This window comes from Sander lucioperca, chromosome 4 (genome assembly GCF_008315115.2).
Source record: "Sander lucioperca isolate FBNREF2018 chromosome 4, SLUC_FBN_1.2, whole genome shotgun sequence".
NCBI classification, from domain to species: Eukaryota; Metazoa; Chordata; class Actinopteri; order Perciformes; family Percidae; genus Sander; species Sander lucioperca.
In genome coordinates this window covers 5,779,673-5,798,744 of record NC_050176.1, presented here as the reverse complement: position 1 = coordinate 5,798,744, position 19,072 = coordinate 5,779,673, and the positions used below count along the sequence as shown (strand labels likewise).

The 19,072-nt window shown below is 41.3% G+C and overlaps 1 protein-coding gene across 3 annotated transcripts in view; it reads right to left on the bottom strand.

Annotated features, from left to right (window-relative positions):
- The window catches only part of sh3pxd2aa (SH3 and PX domains 2Aa), a 139,340-nt gene extending 120,728 nt beyond the window's left edge, over window positions 1-18,612 (bottom strand). For all 3 annotated transcript variants that reach the window (XM_031284629.2, XM_031284630.2, XM_031284631.2), the window contains exon 1: window positions 18,014-18,612. In XM_031284629.2, coding sequence (XP_031140489.1) covers window positions 18,014-18,109 — 96 coding nt within the window. In that variant the 5' untranslated portion in view covers window positions 18,110-18,612. The remainder of the gene's footprint in view (window positions 1-18,013) is intronic.
- Window positions 18,613-19,072: the final 460 nt, after the last annotated feature.

Here is a 19,072-nt window from a genome sequence, read left to right as displayed (position 1 = left end):
AATATTAGAAAACCTTCTCAATGTAATGCGATCGAGAACAACATCACCCAAACTACATCAAGCCCTTGACGTCAAAATAGGTCCATTGCCATTGCCTTTCAAAACAACCCATGTGTTTCCTTACGTGGCTCCTCCGTGGCTATCGGCAAGATGACATTGTTTGTCAGTGCCTTCAAAAATGAGATATGATGCATGACTACAAGAGGTTGCTTCGTAAAACTCAAATATTCAAGCATATAAGAAAGTAACAAGCAAAACTATTAAGAGCTTCACAAAATAACGTATTTATTGCATCAGATTCTACGAGTCTACCAAATAACCTGGTAACATTGTGTCTATTAGCAATTTTAGACTGGTGTTTTCTCTGTGGTTTGCACAGCAGCTGGATTTTCACCATGTCACGAGATCACGCGAGAATCGCGGGATCACAGATGACACGAAAATCCATCTTGCCAGGCTTCAAGTAATTTGTTTGTGTCCGGACAGCAGTGAACCAAACCAATCAGCGTCTGGAAAGGAGTTACTGGCAGCTATGGCTATGAATGTAAGTACCTTTCCTTTTCCCAAACAGTTTCCAATGACGGCTTCTCAGATGGTTCTGTGTAACAAACCATCTGGCGCGTCAGGTTAGTTCCCTCTTTCATCATAAAGAAACCATGACTTTTATTTAGAATACAGTGGGAAAGCCATAAATACTGACATATATTTGCCTTTTTTACATTGTTGTTTGCTAGCCAAAAAACATCCATGGTGTTTCCGTATATTTGGTACCCACTGAGCACTTCAAAGCTGTACACCTCTGGCATGTACTCAACGTACAGCTAAAAAAGCCATTATGAAGTGATTTGCTATAAAACAAGATGTTGTCACCCAGCCAAGGAATGCCAGCTAAGTGGCCCAGACACGGCGCAAATAGAAATCCACTTAGCATCAAGCCGCCGTGAACACAGAAACAATTGACTTTGCCTCTTGTATAGCATTCAGATTAAATAAAGGCAATGTGTTTCCCTGGTGAGGCTTTTTCTGCTCCTTATTCCAGCAGGCTCCATCTTTCTGACTGATCTTACACTGTCACTCCAACCCTGTGTACCTGCCAAAAATCTCCAGAGCAGAGCCGAGATGCATGAGTTTGAAGCAGCAGCTTGAAACAAAAGAGGTTCCCCAACAAAGCCGAGGGTTAAAAGGCCTTGTTGCTGCTGGAAGGGGCTCAGCTGCTGCTGGCAAGGAGCCACCCCAGTATGTTAACTCCCATGCAAACAGAGCTACTGGCATCCAGAAGCTGTGACTGTCACACTACACTGACAAACTTGTTCTTAGCACGGTAGGGGGCCTCCACAGTGATTAGCTTTGGCATTTATTGCTATGAAAATGTGCTCCCGGGGTACTGCCGAGTTACAAAAATCACAAAAGTCAAAAAACGGGTTTACTGTCTGCCACAGTCAGCAATGGGTTTTTTTAAGTGTCTTTGTGACTTTTGTAGTATAACACGGACTTGTGAGTATAGCAAAGAGCTCTTTTAAGTGCTCACTTACAAAGCATCTCTTAAAGACATGAGAGGACATTTCAGAAAACTGAAAAGGCACACATGGAAAAGTGATTTCACTGGCGGCTGAGGTCTCACTCACGTCACGTGGGGCTTTATCCTCTGTAAAGGCCACACTTGAATTCACTGGCACAAGTACCCAAAATACCTTTATGCTGTTGGGCCATACCAGTCAACACTGATAGGGACTTATCTAAATGACTCAGAGAGATATGCCTCAGAGGGAATGGAGGGGCTGCCCCAGCACTTGTCAGAGCTGGCTTATGTGTGGCAGAAATGTTTATGTGTACACTGAGTGTGTACTATAGGGCTACTAATACCACGTTCGTGAGGCAGATACCAAAATGTATATTTGAGAGCTTAAGAAATTCCATATATTGGTTAATATTCCGTTTTCATCCACAGTAGGTAGTGGTGTGGCTCTATGGATGGCAATGTTGATCAGTCGGTCATGAAATTTAGAACACACATTCATGGTCCCCAGAGAATAAATCCTAAATACTTTGGTTATCCCCTTACTTTTCCTGAAGTGCCATCATGAGTTTGACATTTGTGTTTTTTTGTTGAGTGTCTTACCAACTATTGGATGAATTGCCATGAAATTTGGTACTGATATCCATGTGCCCAGAGGATGAATCCTAATGACTTTGGTGATCCCGTTGAGTTATTATCTAGCACCTTAAGGTGGTCAAAGTGATTACTTATTTAGTGAAATATCTCGACATGTACAGGATGGATTGGAAAAACATCTTGAATAGAAGTTCATGGTTCCAAGAAGATATATCCTAACCTAGGATGATCCCCTGACTTTTTCTCTTGTGCCAACATGTTGTTCTGAGTGAAATCTCTGGACAACTACTGGATGGACTACAATGAAATTAAGACAGGCATTCATGTCCCCATCAGGATGAATTGTAATAACTTTGGTGATCCATTAACTACTGTAGGTGTGAAAAAACATTTTAGTTAACTGAAATGAAAAAAAAAAAACTAAACTAATTGAAACGGTATTGTGTACATTGTGACTGGGATGTCTACATGACTGTGAGTCAATTGTGTTCTTATTGTAATATCTATTCTGAACTTCTTAAAGCCTCCCAAACAGTTGTTTTCAGTTATTCTGGCTGATTAGACTCTGCTCAGGTTGAAGGCGGGTGGGAGCTTTGATGGGAACTTATTAGGTCACAAATTCTTTCTACCAATAAGAATGACAAAGCTGTCATTTGTCCCGCCCTAACAAGTGCAACAGCACTAACAGGGGACTCAGGAAGATGCCAATAAATCAGTCTAACCACACCGACACAGTTCTGGGAAGAGGTCTACTCAGCCACATTAACTGAAAACGCCTGTGTGGATGTTCAGGGCTTGCCCCTGACATATAAAACTGATACTGAAACTGATACAAAATTAAACTAAAACTAAACATTTTAAAAGAATGAACTGAATGAGCAAACCCACTCTGGATACTATCTGGACATAAACTGAATTGAGAAGAAAAATTAACAACAAAATAAAAACTACTGAAAAATGCAAAACTATAATAACTCTGGTTCGAATATGTCTTTGGCATTTCTGCAATTTCTTGTCACTTATTGGCTAACCGATGCCCATACAGAAACATCTGTGAAATCCGCTATACTGTATAAAGGCCTGGTCGGGCTCTAGTGTAAATCCACATTAGTTACAGATATATATGGAACCTGCTCCAATTCTACTTTGTGGCAGTGATTGTGTGCTCTACAAACTCCTCCCATCATGCCTCTGGGCAATTCTTTTCAACTCAGAGGCAAATCCATGCTGAGCTGAGGTATACGACTGGAAGATGTGGACTCAGTGAAAAGATCCAAACCCCAGAAGCAGATGGGTATGTGATGGCAACCACAGTAGAAAGCAAAACCAACAAGCATCCATGGTCTGCCCATGCTTAAAATATCAAGCTTAAACCTAATGCCCCCCCAGTCCCCAAAATAGACTCCATTCACTCCCAGTAAATTTGAACAGTCTGGGCTACTGTCTCTCACAACAAAAGAGACATCTAGCAGTAACAATCTTTCATTTATCCATAATGAAATCTGGTTATTTTGTTTTGCATATAACATGGTAGCTGCTTTGTCTTCACCTTTTCATGAGGAATGGGACACACTGATGCAACAACTGAAATAAGCCAACATGCTGACTCAGAGCACAAGTACATTCAGTCGTGACTGCTAAGTGCAGCCAAAATGCTCCCAATCAAGTATTTGGTCAACACACTATAATTTAGTTGTACACAACTGTAAGTATTTATTAGTTAATAACACTATTTGTCAAAAATTATAACTTCTCCCATGAAGATGCATTTACAGTATATTATAACTGTGTTTCACTTGCCTGTGAGCCAGATGGATCTGCAAGCTCATGTTTCATTTGATCATGGCAGATATGTCTGGCCCCCCTCCTGTTCAGACAGTTTTCCAGCCGACCTGGCCCTGGGCGGACCAATCACTTCGTTTTAGGGATGCACATATTGCAAATTTCTCAGCCGATACCGATGTGTAGAATTTTCATTTGGCCGATGTCGATACCGATGCCCATGTTTGTTGTTGTTTTTTGCGCCAGGTAAACAAATAAATCTCATTATAGAAAAATATTGAACCATCTTCATCACACTAAGTGTGAATGAGCAGAAAGCAGCACAGCCACACCGGTGACTTCAGGAAAGCAAGGAAGAGTTTCTGTTGATTCTCTGTCATCTCCGACTCCGGCAGTGACCATGATGTCTGTAATAGTCAAGCTGCAGGCTACCGGTAAGCTAACTTTACTCTGTGTCTTTAGCTGCATGCTACCAGCCCGTAAGCTACGCTGTCTGCGAGGATTTCACCTTCTCGAATGCTGTGGTTAACATGGTCTGAGTTGCTCATTGTCGGTCCGTGCTCTCTTAGCCTCCAGGACATCCCTCTGTTTTTTTATTAGCTTTCAGGCAATCGTACACAAATTTATGTCACAGGAACATTCTTTTTTTAAGCTGGGTAGGCTGCTGCTGTATGAGTCAGACCAATTAACACAACATTAAGGCTGCACAAAATAGATAAACATCAGCTACTGCCATCAGTGCATGTCACCTTATTTGCTGAAGGGCCGATGACAGTAAATAGAGCGGAAATCGGCCGATTACGATGTCCAGCCAATGCATAACATGGGGCGGGTTTAAGATGATGACTGACAGAGGGGTGTCACCATCCTGTTGGTCCGTCCAGTGCAGCGCACCATGCTCAAACTCAATTCAAACTGTAAAACTAGGCAGTGCTGATCAAATCCGAATAAAGACTCTGCTACAGTATTTCCCTGTATTTCCTGCCTCAAATGTTTTCAGAAACCCATTTTGTGTACTGTTTAGCTGTAATTTGTAAGTTTGTGTACAAGCCGCCATTTTGTTCCTTCTTGATAACGGACCAAGCACCGCCCCAACTTGCATGTGTCGCCAGAGACGGTTTAGAACCAAGATGCCACAACTCAGACTAATTTTCTGCATCTGTGTCACGTGGGTTTTGCCACTACCACGCCACTGTAGGAGACTAGCAGCAGGTCCTGAGTGTGTTGATGCCAATGGGAGAAGTAAACATGAACACAGATTATGACTGATTCTCGCCCTATAGTCACCAAAGTATATATTGGACTAATTTTCCACAAGCCACATATCTCCAAAACTGAGATTCTGACACTAAAATGGCATTTTTCAGACGAACAAATCAGGAGAAAACAAACTTAGTTCCAGAACTGTTTCTGTCTCACGAACCATCTCTCATGAGATCTGGCAACACAGAGAAGCTAACGTCAGCTAACGTTCACAAACGTCCTAACAAAACCAATTTTCGTAATGCTAAATATGGCTTTCAGCTGTGTAAATATCTTATGTTAGCAAAAGAAAATATTAATAATGCGCTATCTTCAGTTATGGAGAATCTTTGGTGTTGCTCAACGCTACATAACATCTTTCGTTGTTTTGATTTGTTGTATGTCTATCCAATTGAGTCCAGAGGCTTTTTGGTCTGCATCCCTTGGAAATCGAAAATGAACTGAGCAGTTCAGTCTGGCGATGCCAGGCTAGTGTTTCACTATGTTGTCATTCATTATCTATTGAAACACTAGCATCCACTTATGGCTGCCCACATGAGGAGTTATTGCTGTTAAACAATACATTAATAAACACTTATAACTGCATTGTAGTGTGTTAGAAACCATTTATTAAAATACTACTACCTATGCTACTTAAGGGTTATGCAATACCAAGAAAACCAATGACTCACTCAAACATCAGTTAAGAAATCTTCTGTCTGTAAATTGTATAATTTTATAAGATAAGATGAAATGGAAGATGAGCCATTTTCACAGCAGTCACAGAGACAAATTCATATTTGCAAGCATGAAAACAATATTAACAGGTCTTCAATATATCTTCCATGTTCTTGAGGGGATATAAGAACCACAGAAATCAAGATAGAAAAGCCCAACATTATCTTGTGATTGCTGCAAGACATTCTTGCACAGCAGGCATGTCTGGACCAATAAGGCATTGCTGCAATTCCAACATGAAGGCGGACATTTGGGCAAGGAGGCAACATAAGGACAAGCTCACTGGGAGAAGCATGATCCTCATGATTTCTTGATTTCTAACACTCAGCTGTTGTTAACCACACCTCTATTTAGAAACAGGAAGGTGTTTGAAACTAAAATGGGTATCGAGGGATTAGGAAACAATGAGACTGAAACATAACTCACTGTAGATGACTGTAAAAGGCCTAACATGAGTAAGTTGGACCAGATGTACTACTAACTCCTATCATTCAAGAGACATTGAATAATTCAGTGAAAAAACAAGTCTTTTCTTGATTACAGATTACAGTCAAGTTTTTCCTTCCAATTCCGCAGCAGTCACAAGTCAATACTCCATTTCTGAAATGTCATTTTCTTTTCAAAAGGGTCTAAAAATTGATTCATAAACAGGAAAAACACAAAGGAGGGAAAAATTAAACAACTCAAAGAAGGCTTAAGGGGCTTGAATGTCCCAGATAGCAAGAAAAGACCCTGTACATCTGTTATTCCCACAGAGGAAGCGGGACTTGAAAACAAAAGTTTTATTCATGCTCAGAAGCAAAGAGAGAAACATGAATTCTAACGACAGAACAAATTGGACTTCTGATTATTTCATCATGTTCTCCTGAATATTAATGTTGAGTTTACAGATTACTTTTTTTCCCGTCTGACTGAAGACAACATGGTCTAGTAACATGACCATTAACATAATCCATTGAACATAAGAGATAGTGTAGATAGTATATGAATAGAGAAAATAACTTACAGTTTCGGAGGACAGCCAGGACCCAGTCTCACAGTTTTCAAGTAAAGAAGGCAAAAGAGCTGAGTGCTTGGTGGGGCACAGAATGTGGGCCTAGCCACTAACTGCAGTGAACCCCGCCTAAACTACTATATTTAAAGTGAACTGTAAAACAGACACACATCATACTTTCAGACCATGAAAGTGCGAATGTTCTGCCTACAATAAGTCAGGTTGGAAAAATTCTCTTTGCAAGGGAGAGAAGTCTTTCCACATGGAACCACAACCTAAATATACTCACTTGTCTAATACAGTCAGTTGATTATTTCAGTTGAGCAAGAGAGGTTAACAAATGACAATAAAGCCTGACAAATGCTTTTAAGCAGTTTCTCAGCAAAGCCAACCAAAATGTCACGAGAGAAATAAACTGTAGGACAATTCCATTCATAGGCTTTGGCAGGGGGTCTTTGGAAACCTCCTAAGACAGGGTTTTTTGTATCTGCTGCCAAAACAGTGCCCTTTATTAACCACACACCAGGCCCACGCCACGGCTTTCCTTTACTGTGGTCACTTCCACTTTGAAATGGACCAAGCACGCCTTCTGTGCCTTTGTGGTGGGTGCAGGAAGTGACAGTCAGAGAGGAAGTGTCTATTCAGCAGGCAACTTCTGTGCACCTTTGGTGGTGTCTTGATAATCATTTCAAATTATTCACAAAAGAACAATCCTAAAGTGATTTTGTATTAGGGCTGCACAATTAATCGCAATTTTATCGAAATCACGATATGGACTAGTGCAATATCCAAATCGCAGGCGGTGCGCAATAACCAAACCATTTTCAAACCATTCTGAATGAAGTATTGTGGTGCTGCAGAGACGTCCCGGCCTACAAATCGTATCCTACAGTTTAAAGAAAAAATCTTTGTTTGGTAGCCTAGAAATCTAGAAGCACCCTAGCGGCAGCAAATATAATTTGCAGCCAGGGTCGTCTAGCAACTTTCCGTTGGCTTGCGAGCTGGAAAAACCAAACTCTCGCCGGGCCAATCACATCGTGTAAAGAGTCGGTGGGCGGGCTTAACATAATGACGGTAGAGTTGCGACGGTTCCGCGTGAATTCCCTGCTACTTGAAAACAAGGAGTTTTGTCAACCGGGTACGGCAAAAGTTTAATCTATCAACTAGCTCTGCGGCCTTCTTCGTTGCTCTGCCTGGTTGTAGCACTATCCTATTGCGTGCAGAGGGAATTTGAAAGACAACCGTTTATCCCTCCTCGCAAAGGCTATTTGTTTGGTACAAATCCTCGCAAAAACCACACTATAATCATTTCAGTTGTTTTTTTTAAATTTTACAATGAAAATGAACATAACGATACAAAAATGATCATTCCCTCCAATCGTGAATCATATCGCAAGCTCAATATCAGTCAAAATAATCGCAATTAGATATTTTTCTTATATCGTGAAGCCCTATTTTGCATCAGATCCCGATAAAGTCAAAAGACACACAAGGTTATGCGCTCATGTAAACAAAGGTTACAATTACAAACACTGCTTCAAACGTATGCCTTCATAGCATGAATCCAGTCGGGCTAAAAGCACTTCAATATGTGAGTTTCAAAGCAACATGAGACAACTAGCAGACCTCCAAAGAGGCCCAAGCTGTGCCCCTTAAACTTTACATAATAACCTGTTTCACTCAAAGGTAAACTGCATCAGCATTAACAGTGTGGTAACAAGTTGAAACTGAGTAAAAGGGATATTACAGGCATATAGCATAGTATACATCAGGGATGCTTTTAAGTTGTTTAGTGCAAGTCCAAGTCAAGTCTAAAGTAATTTGAGACAAGTCAAATTCAAGAGTCAAGTCTGTCAATTGAAGTCTCAGGTCGTCTTAAGTCCTAGTGGAAAGTCCAAGTCATGAGTCTTAATCAACAAACCAGCCAGTCTTTCATGTCTCTGAATGAAGATTATAATGAGACGACATTTAAACATTTTCTTTACAAAGAAGTTCTTTGAATGCACAGGCCAACATTAAGACGATTGTTTTTGCATTAATAAATACATGAACACAAAGCCCGATTTACAAAACTGGGGTGTAAAGTTTGAAAGACATGGGCATTTACCAGGCAGGAGTCAGGTGTCCTATTGAGTTGAATTATGGGAATTGTAGGATCTAGTGATTTTAGAGTAAGGCCTATTTACTGTGCAGTAAAAAGTCTCAATATCGCACCTTCCGTTGCAGTAACTTTAAAGCCCATGTTGCAGGGTTTATTTTCTAATGAATTTGTGCAATTTGCTTGTTGGTAATAAACATTTAAATTGTTACCCAACAACATCAAATACAATGGATATCACAAAACGGAATAAAATACGAAAAAGTAGTACTATTTTACAGCAGTTTGCAATGATTCTCTTTTCCCCCACAATGCATTGCACTACGTCACGTTGGGGAGACGACAGACGAAAGCCCCGTCTGTGTTCACTGTCTATGGGCTCGGTCTGTGCCACTGGTGTTGCAAAATATGGCTTTTGGTCTCGACCGAGTCCATGTGTCTTTATTATGTGTATAATAATATTGGAGGGAAAGTGAAACACAACTGTTCGGTTTTTCACAAGTTTAGACAGCTAGCTACGCCGACGTTTGCTAACGTTAGCGCAACAGCGTTAGCCTAGACTGCTAGCTAGGTAAATATTACGACTGCCTTCGGAGTTTCCTATATCTGCGTCCACGTTGTCAACATAAGACCTGTGGCGTTAGTGCTCCTTTTGTACCATAATTTTATTGAATGAAATGTTAAGCTTCGCTCCTACGAGATGGGTGGGTTTTTGTTAGCTACATACAAAGCTAACTGGCTATAGTTAGCCTGTATGCTAGCGGAATTAGCTAACGTTGCGTAACCAGCCAGCAACTTCGGCAATCGGTAGTAGTTTCGGTAAGCTAACCACGACAGTATTGTCGCCCACAATCAACCTCTGCTGCTAAAAGCAGTCAATCTGCAGTGATGATTGAAATAGAGACGCTTGTGGATGGGTTAGCTGTCGTGGTTAGCTCGCCGGAACTACTACCGAAGCTGCTGGCTGGCTACGCAACGTTAGATAATTCCGCTAGCACAAGCTAACTATAGCCAGTTAACTTTGTGTGTGTAACGTAGCTAACAAAAACCCACCCATCTCGTGGGAGCGAAGCTTAACATTTCTTTCAATACAATTATGGTACAAAAGGAGCACTAACGCCACATGTCTTATGTTGACAACGTGGACGCAGATATAGGAAACGACGAAGGCAGTCGTAATATTTACCTAGCCGTCTAGGCTAACGCTGTTGCGCTAACGTTAGCAAAACGTCGGCGTAGCTTTAGCTAGCTGTCTAAACTTGTGAAAAGCCGAACAGCATCCCCATCCAAGTAATAAATGAACACTAGCTAGGCAAATATGTTGTTACTGGAGCTAGTAGGGTCCATCAAAACGTGAGATATCTAATCGAAAATGTGTTTACAACGTCGGGGGATTTCACAGGTAGGACTGACTGGCAAGTTAGCCCATCGCACGGTTCGTCAGTACACTGTTAATGTGCACTAACCACTTACTGCCGTAGCGCCCACTTTCGACACCTATGTTAAAACACTTACCGGAAATGATGAGCGGAATGAGCGTGACGAACGCAACACACGGCAGCTGATTGGACGAACGCATCACATGGGTCTTGCTGCTCCCGAATTTCAAAACAGACTCTAATGGCGTCTCGTTCTGAATCTGTTCATATATTTTACGAAAATAGTTCACCGAAACGTGTTTCTGAAAACATTTTAAGCGAGAAATAGGCCATACAGTTGCTGAATCTGTCTGTTTTTTTGATCGACAAAGGTCAGTTTAAAAGATTTTCGTCAGATTCTGAGAGGCGGCGAGCCGAGCCAACCGCTCCTCAAGTGGAGTGTGGAGTGCTGCAGGTTACGTCACGTGTAGAAATGTCAAGTGGGAGAGAAAATGGCTGCCCGGAGCTGGAGTAGGCGCCAGCATCGTATATAGTCTGGTGTGTGGGAACATTTTGGATTTCATGTTACCTATGATGACAGCGGAAATAAAACAAGAGATAGAACTGCCACTGTGTGCAAGCACTGTGCAACATGCTTTCAATATGCTAATTTTAACTATATATCATTATGCTGAAGTATATTTCTGGAGTGTTAAACATTAAAAGAAAAAATAACAAGAACCGTACAGAACCGAAAACCATTATGCTACCGTGGAAGTGTGGTGCTATTTTGAGCCTTGTTAGTGGTATAGAAATAACGATTTCTTTTTACTTTAGCCGTGCCCTGACGACTAGCGTTATAAGCTAATTAGGGGTTTGCGCTAAAACCGGTCACATTCGATTAGCATGAAAACATATCCCAGAGAACGGTCGACCCGGTACCTATGTGTTATTAACCCCTAGGTTCATTTTGCGCCGAATTTGTCCTTTAAGCCGAAGACATCTTTTAGTTACTTTGTTTACTTTTATTTAATTTTTGGAAACAAAAACAAAAATTGCGTGCAGCTCTTTTATCCGAGCAAATTCAAGTATCGGATCGGGACTTGGTGTCGGCAGACATTCAATATTTTTAAAAACCGGATCGGGATCCGGGGCCAAAAAAGCTGATTGGGACATCCCTAACGTAATGTGCGAAAATAATCCTTTTTCTCGATTACTCTGTTTTTGTGATCGTTAGGAGCCAAAATCAAAATCACGATTAAAAAAATTGGATTAACTGCTCCGCCCTACTCCCCACACATCAGCCTCTTGGTTAGGGGAGCGAGCATCTGAAAACAGAGACCCTTTTCACCCAGATATCACTCTGTGTTTGATAGGCCAATAAATATTTGAGTGGGGAACAGCTCTCTGAAGAGATGTTTTATGGTGCCAAATAACAACACCGTCTCCCAGTCTGGGTCTTTGGAGTCTCAAGAAAATGAAATGTTATGGGACTGGGACTTGTAGCAGAAACAGAAGCTTTAGGTAAACATGGCAGTGCCCAACCTCGCTCTCTCTTTTATCACCTCCTCCTGCAAACACATACACACAAACCCGGAGGAGAATGGGTTTGTGTGCGATTCGTGTTCGCGACTCAGCGGTCCAGTTTTCCCTACAGTGCGACGAGCACTTCCCGTTTGACAACTCCCCGAGTCTCATTCCCCCCTCCTCGCGTTTCAAGCTGGTTTCACAAACATTACAAATGAGATCTAAAGGGTGCCACAGATTGTGTCTCTCTCTCATATTCTCTCCCTCCCTCTTTCCCTCTTTTATTTTCTCCTGCTCACAGTGACTAGCCTTGTCTCCTGAGACAGGGTAGCTAGGGAAACTAGGCCAGAGACTGGACCGCTGAGAATTTAGTGAGGCCAAAACACATACAGGCCAGCTCTGAGAAGCTTCTTTAACTGTGCTTATAGTAGCCTGGATACTACTCAACAAGCCTACACATACAGTTTGACTGATTTTGGGAAGCTCATGTTACACTACTAAACTCCTCTGCGGAAGCAATAGCTGCGCACTAAGAGTCCAAGTTGCATTAAGAACATATTACTGTATATATCATCAACAGCCATTAGTACCATTACACAGCAATGAATTCACTGTCTCTAAGCACTAGAGAATTCTGCCTGCGAGTGGATTTTGTCACATTTGCCTGCCAAGCACAATGGTTTATTTTCAACGTGTGTGTTTTTCAGGCATAGTTAGACATCTTGCCGAGAGTGAGATGAGTAGATTGATAGCCTACCATTCTTAACATGAGAGTTATCCATCTTGTCATCTCACTCTACACACACACACACACACACACACACACACACACACACACACACACACAAACTGTATCTATGTATCTAACCTGATCAAAGACTCATATCATTAAACAGTAATTGTATCATCTAAAAACACACTTCATTTAAAAAAAAAAAAATACTTCTTGGTTCGTCTTTCCACTGTTCCAACAATCACCACTCTGGTTTAGTTGAAATAAACCCTTATTTCACCCATTTATATGTGAAAATATGCTGGCATTGTAAGCCAAAAGTATTGTTTTTTTTTTTTTAAATGGAGTCTGGTGGGTTTGGCGATGGTGATTTCGGAGCAGTTTCTGGTTAAACTAAAAGGATCTTTATTTTACTTTATCTTTATTACTCTTTAACAAAAAGGTCTATCTCAGTAAGAATCCTTTCCATAATGTCAGACACTTAAAGTGGCCTTATTATACTCATTTCAGGTTCATAATTGTAATTTGAGATTGTATCAGAATATGTTTACATGGTTTAATTTTCAAAAAACACCATATTTTTGTTGTACTGCACATTGCTGCAGCTCCTCTTTTCACCCTGTGTTCAGGTCTCTGTTTTAGCTACAGAGTGAGACCTCTCACTGCTGTAACATCTTTGTTGGCAGTCGCACATGCACAGTAGCTAGGTAAGGATTACATGAGCTAGCTAGCTGTTTCTGCAACTTCGGCCTGTACAAGGCAGGATTAGCTGGGAGACTTCTTCTAAATGAGGGCACACTTCCAACTTTGTGTGGAATACCTGCAGAACAGGGACATGTAAGTAGTAAGTAGTAACTCATTTCGGCTAGTTACGTAGAAAGCCCTGCAGATTTTGAACAGCTCACCCAGAGACTGAAGGCAGGACACATTCAGAAACCGTATCTCACTCAAAACAGCATGGATGTTTTTTTTTCAAAGTTTGTATGTGTGTGGAAGCACCAGAGACACAAAATAACACCCAAATCCCAGAAAAAGTGATTTTTTCATAATATGGGCACATTAAAATAACAACCTGAGTCCGTCAGTGGCATAAACAGCACTTTTAGTGCATGGAAATTGCGATGCACATTTTCCCTACAGGATTACATTGCAGCTCGGTTCGTGGATGCCGGATGGAGCGTTCTCACTCAATACTGGACCAATTTCAAAGAGTGTTGTTTACATTAGTCACGTAGACAATGCATGGGAAAATAGGGTTAGGTTGGTAATGTATATATGTAATGTGTTCCCTCTTATAATAAAAAAAGATCTTCATCATGAGATTTTCCTGAATTAATAAAGCTTAACTAATCACTTCTGAAAGAAAAGCACACACCTGAACAGTGCAGCGCCACAGCCAATCAGGGGCTCTTATACCAAACTACATGCTGAGTCCGTTTTCATTCGAAAACACAGATTTGTTTGGGAATATGCAACACCAAAGCACAATATGAGCTGAACATTGTTGCGTCATTACCTCATCTCGAAGCCATGTTGACATCTAGTTTTTAAGACCATTATTATTTCAGTTGATATCATTCTTACATGGGGCCAAAATAAGTTTGTGTTCAATGAAATAAACACAAACTAATTGGCACACAGCAAACCTGGGGGCAGGTAGTACTCCAGTAGGGGAGTACTAGTGGGTTTCAAGAGCTCCAGGCAAACTATAATTAAGCTACCATGTGGAGTCTGCTGCGTGCCGTGCACTGTACTTGATGGGTACTTAAAGGCGACAGAGTACATGCAAAATACCCAGAGAATGGAAGGAATAGAGGTTAGGGTTGTCAATCAGGGCCCACAGCTCATTTCTTCCCCCGGGGCTTTGTACAGTGATGCTTCAACAGTGTCAGAGTTTAGGTATTAGTTTCACTGGGGCCCACCCCATGTTAAAAATATATTATGTATGCACTCACAGTCCAGTACAGTGTTTAGGGGGTATCAGGGCTGTGCAATGAATCAAATTTTGATTGCGATTTCGACTCCTAACGATCACAAAAACAATGTAATCGAGAAAACACTATTATTTTGCATGTAAACTTTAAATTTTGTCTTGGGTTCTGAATGACACGTGCACCTTTGCCCCTCCCGGAGGCTAAACTCACTCAGCCAATAGTCAGAGGGGTCCTGTTTGTTTGTGGTTAGGGCCGCACAATACGTCGTTTTTTTTATCAGCATCGCAATATCAACTCGTGCAATAAACACGTCGCGAAAGGCTGCGACATATCTCGAAGGACACTCAGAGATAGTTTTTCTGTCAGTTGAAAGTGCACTTTAAAATGTAACTGTCATTCCTTTTTTTAGTGGTGCCTTTTACATTCAATTCAATGTTCAATTTGTTCAATAAAAGAATGTTGGTTAATGATTTCCTTGAATTTATTTTAAATTCAACAAGCATTTTGTTGTATTTTAGCAGAATAGTGAAAGCAGCAGAACTGAGTACACTTAAGATAAATATCTGTTTATTTATCGCAAGTTATATCACTATTGCATATCGCATATTTTCCTCATATCGTGCAGTCCTATTTGTGGTATCTGGTGGCATTTAAAAATCAGCGCGCGAGAAGATGGCGGAGGGAGAGAAGCGCCGTTTGGTGAGCAGGAAGGGGAAAGCAAATTCCGTTGTCTGGGAACAGTTTGGATTTGAGGAATCCGACGACAGATTTGCTATACACAGTGGTGTCTGCACCAAAACTCTGTTTAAACACCTGAAGCATGACGTCACGTATGACCTACTAACTTTAATAAAGAGGAAAACGGAAAGAGAAGACAACCTCAACAACAAATCGTGTTAAATAATACTCATGTTTTCCATATTGACCAAAATAATTGTGATTGTGATTTTCATCCATAACCGAGCAGCCCTAGGTGGTATTATATACTAAGTTCACAGCTGCTCTAATCAAATCTAATACAAATTCATATCATACTTCCGTGTGTTGTAAAGCAGGTGCAGTATGTCTGATAAGGGAGCACATATGGCGAGATCCCTGTGAATTCCTCCTTTCAAAAAAGGAGAATAAGTGTGCTAATTGTGTCCACATATCATTAGGCCCAAGTGTCTGCAGGTCTGTAATTGCATATGAGCAAGTCATTTATTAGGACTTGTTTGTGAGCTCAAAATAGGATCTGAACTGAGGTTATGCAGTGCAGAGCCCCAACACAGACTCTCACTTATAACAAGTGTGGTATTGATGAAGAAGGCCACAGGAGGGAAGGATCGGGAAGGTAATAATAATCACCGAAGCCTGTTGTGAGGTTAGTTTGGTCGGAAATCCGGAGAATAAAGTGACCTACATTCTTAAAAAGAAAGATTGATGGCACAAGCCTAAAATAAAAAAGCTACATTTGAAAGGTTATCAGATTGAGTTGGACCCCTGTCAAAGCTCCAGAACAGATGCTAAATGGACAACGTGGTGAGATGATTTTTCCAACTGCTGTTTAAATCTCAATTTCGAAGCCAACACGGACAAGGAGCCCCTCAAGTGCAAAAAAAAAAATGGAAATTTGGAAATCTACAATTCCATGCAAACTGGGCAAACTTGTGATATGATCAAAAGCTCCAGAAAATAAACTAAATGGGCATTGTGTTAAGATTATTTTGTCAACTTGTAACGAGATAATTACATGTTTTCTTTCATTTCAGGATCTGGTTATTCCACAGCCAGGGTCATTTTGATTTTAGACATGACATTTCAGCACTTATGGAAACAACATAGCCTACATTTTTGAAAACTGTCCATTTCAGACATGTTTTGAAGCTTGGACAGGCAGTGTTTACCACTGTTCAACTGAGAAATCCTGACAAATTATCAGAGAAGAAAAAATAAAATAAATCTGGATTACTGGTTATTATTTGAGTCTGTGAGGACATACTGTAATTGTAATTATTAATAAATTAAATGTTCTCCTATAAAGAAACACTGTGAAGCTGAAACTTAGTGTCAAATCTGGCTGTGGAAGTTGTGCTTTCACCTAACAACTCAATGAAACATACAGGTTAGCTTGCATTGCATGGATTTAATCATTTGGTGTGAATAATGAAATTTCTTCAAGTTTATGACGGCTTAGTCCTGCTTTGCCAGACCTTCCTCCGCAGCGCTGCGGAGGAAGGTCTGGCTAGTCCACACAGCATTCTGGGGATGGGAGAAAAACATGCTCTGGTTTACTGGCATTTCTTTAAACCAATCACAATCGTCTTGGGTGACGCTAAGCTCCGAACGGAGCAACGGCGCCTCTGCAAAATAGCCTCAGGAAGGAACTTGTTTTGGTGGAACGTGTACGTTCAAAGGTTGTTTTAGTCGTGCAACAGAAAACTCAGATAGTCTAGCTAGCTGTCTGGATTTACCCTGCAGAGGTCTGAGGAGCAGTTAACCATAGTCCTCAGAAATCCGACAGAGTTTAGAATAACAACATAAAGAAAGCAGAAGGTAACGGACATCGGCGAAAAGCCATGCATCCTGGTGGAATTTCCTGCGGCACCGGAGCAATCCCGGAAGTGGAACGTCGTGGATATATGATGGCTTAACCCTTTACACAACTGCATGTAAACTAGCCACATAGCCTACTGTACGCTATATGCACCAAGGGGTTGACTTCGAACACTGATTTGTCTGATCAACCAATAGTTTAGTCAGAAAGTCATGATAATTAGGTCTGCAACTAATGATTATTTACATTGTCAATGAATCTGTCCATTATTTTCTCAATTAATGGATTAGTTGTTTGGTCTATAAAATGTCAGAAAATGGTAAAAAAAATGTTGATCAGTGTTTCCCAAAGCCCAAGATGACGTCCTCAAATATCTTGTTTTGTCCACAACTCAAAGACATTCAGTTTACTGTGACAGAGGAGAGAAGAAACTAGAACATATTCACATTTAAGATTTTTGCTCTTTTTTTTTTCATAAAAGACTCAAACTGATGAATCGATTATCAAAATAGTTGACGATTAATTTAATAGTTGACAACTAGTCGATTCATATTAGCAGCTCTGATGATAATCTTGGCACGTTGAAGATAATGACCTAATACCACTGGTTACATTGCTGATAGTGCCCAGGCTTGCTTGACAGTACACAGTTGTGACAGCTCACTGTCAGTTTAAACACTGTTGTGGGTTAGCAAGTAATGGCTTGCTTTATTATTTATAACCAAGTGAACGAGAGTCTACCACAACAGATCTTAGCTTAGCTGTGGTCTTCACATGGCAGCTAGGCTACACTAAGTGGACTAAATGCAGCGTTTAGGTGTCACGCTGTGACTGGGAACAGGCCACAGAGACACACCGCTGACACATCTGAATGGGACAAGGTGGGGATATTGATAGGTGACATGGATGAAGATGAGGCAGACAGACAGGCAGGCAGGCAGGCAGACAGGTAACTCACGTAGTGTTTAGACGGATTGCGCCTCTTCTCCACGTCCACGACTTTCACGTCCAGCACAGTCCGAAACTGCATCTTGACCCTGCAAAGGCTATGCATAAAAGCGACAGACAGGCAGGCAGGCAGGCAGCTGCGGCTCCAGATAAGCTATAGTAGGCTATATATCTTGTATTACGGGAGAGAGATAACAACATTCATCGCTGTGTCATTTAACGTTAACCAATTCAGCGGTCCATTAAGAGAGCAGGCAGCTCAGACTTCCCTCCGTTGACGCAACGACCATTTAAATCTGGTTAGAAACTTATCAATAGTACATTTAAGCCTGTTCCGGTCGCTCTCGGTGAAATACACACGGCCGAATATCCAAGCAGAGAGCGATGTTCATTGCCTTCAGTGGCCAGTGTCGGACGGCGTGCTGAATGATGAAGGCGGTCACATAAAAAAAAAAAAAAAATAGGAGGAGAAAAAAGTGAAGCGAGTTCCTTTGTGTCTGCCGCGATGCCTAGAAAAGGGGCATCTGTTTACCTGGAGGTTACAGAGGGCTGGTTGAAGGCAAGGGAGCCGGCAAATCCAGCGCCAAACGCCTCCTGCTTTTCAGCACGCGCAGTGAATTTAGGGAACGGAGTGGGATGGGCTTCATGCACGTACTCAGGGCTACTTGGAATAAAGCACTCGAGAAAAAAAAAACGTTTGTCTGTGTCTTCTTAGATGAGAAACGTGCTGTTGTGTGACATAATTATGAAGCTGCTTTTGTAGCAGCCGAGGCACGGTGTAGGCTAGAGTCTTGCACTCTGTTTATCATTTCACTCATTTAGTCGTCTTCCTTCGGGGCCCCACAACTTTTCCTCCCCGCTTAAGAGAATATGAAATAATGTAGGCTATCTGACACAATATATAGGCCTGAATTCAACGGAAACTCTATGTTTTTTAATTGAAATGTCCCTAATTTCGCTCTGCACAACAGAGGGCAGCGTGGTTATGAAGCTCTACATGCTCAGTTTGTTCACACTCTCCTGGCTCTGAGTCACGAGCAGAGCTTTCTGGCCGGAGACACGACGAGCA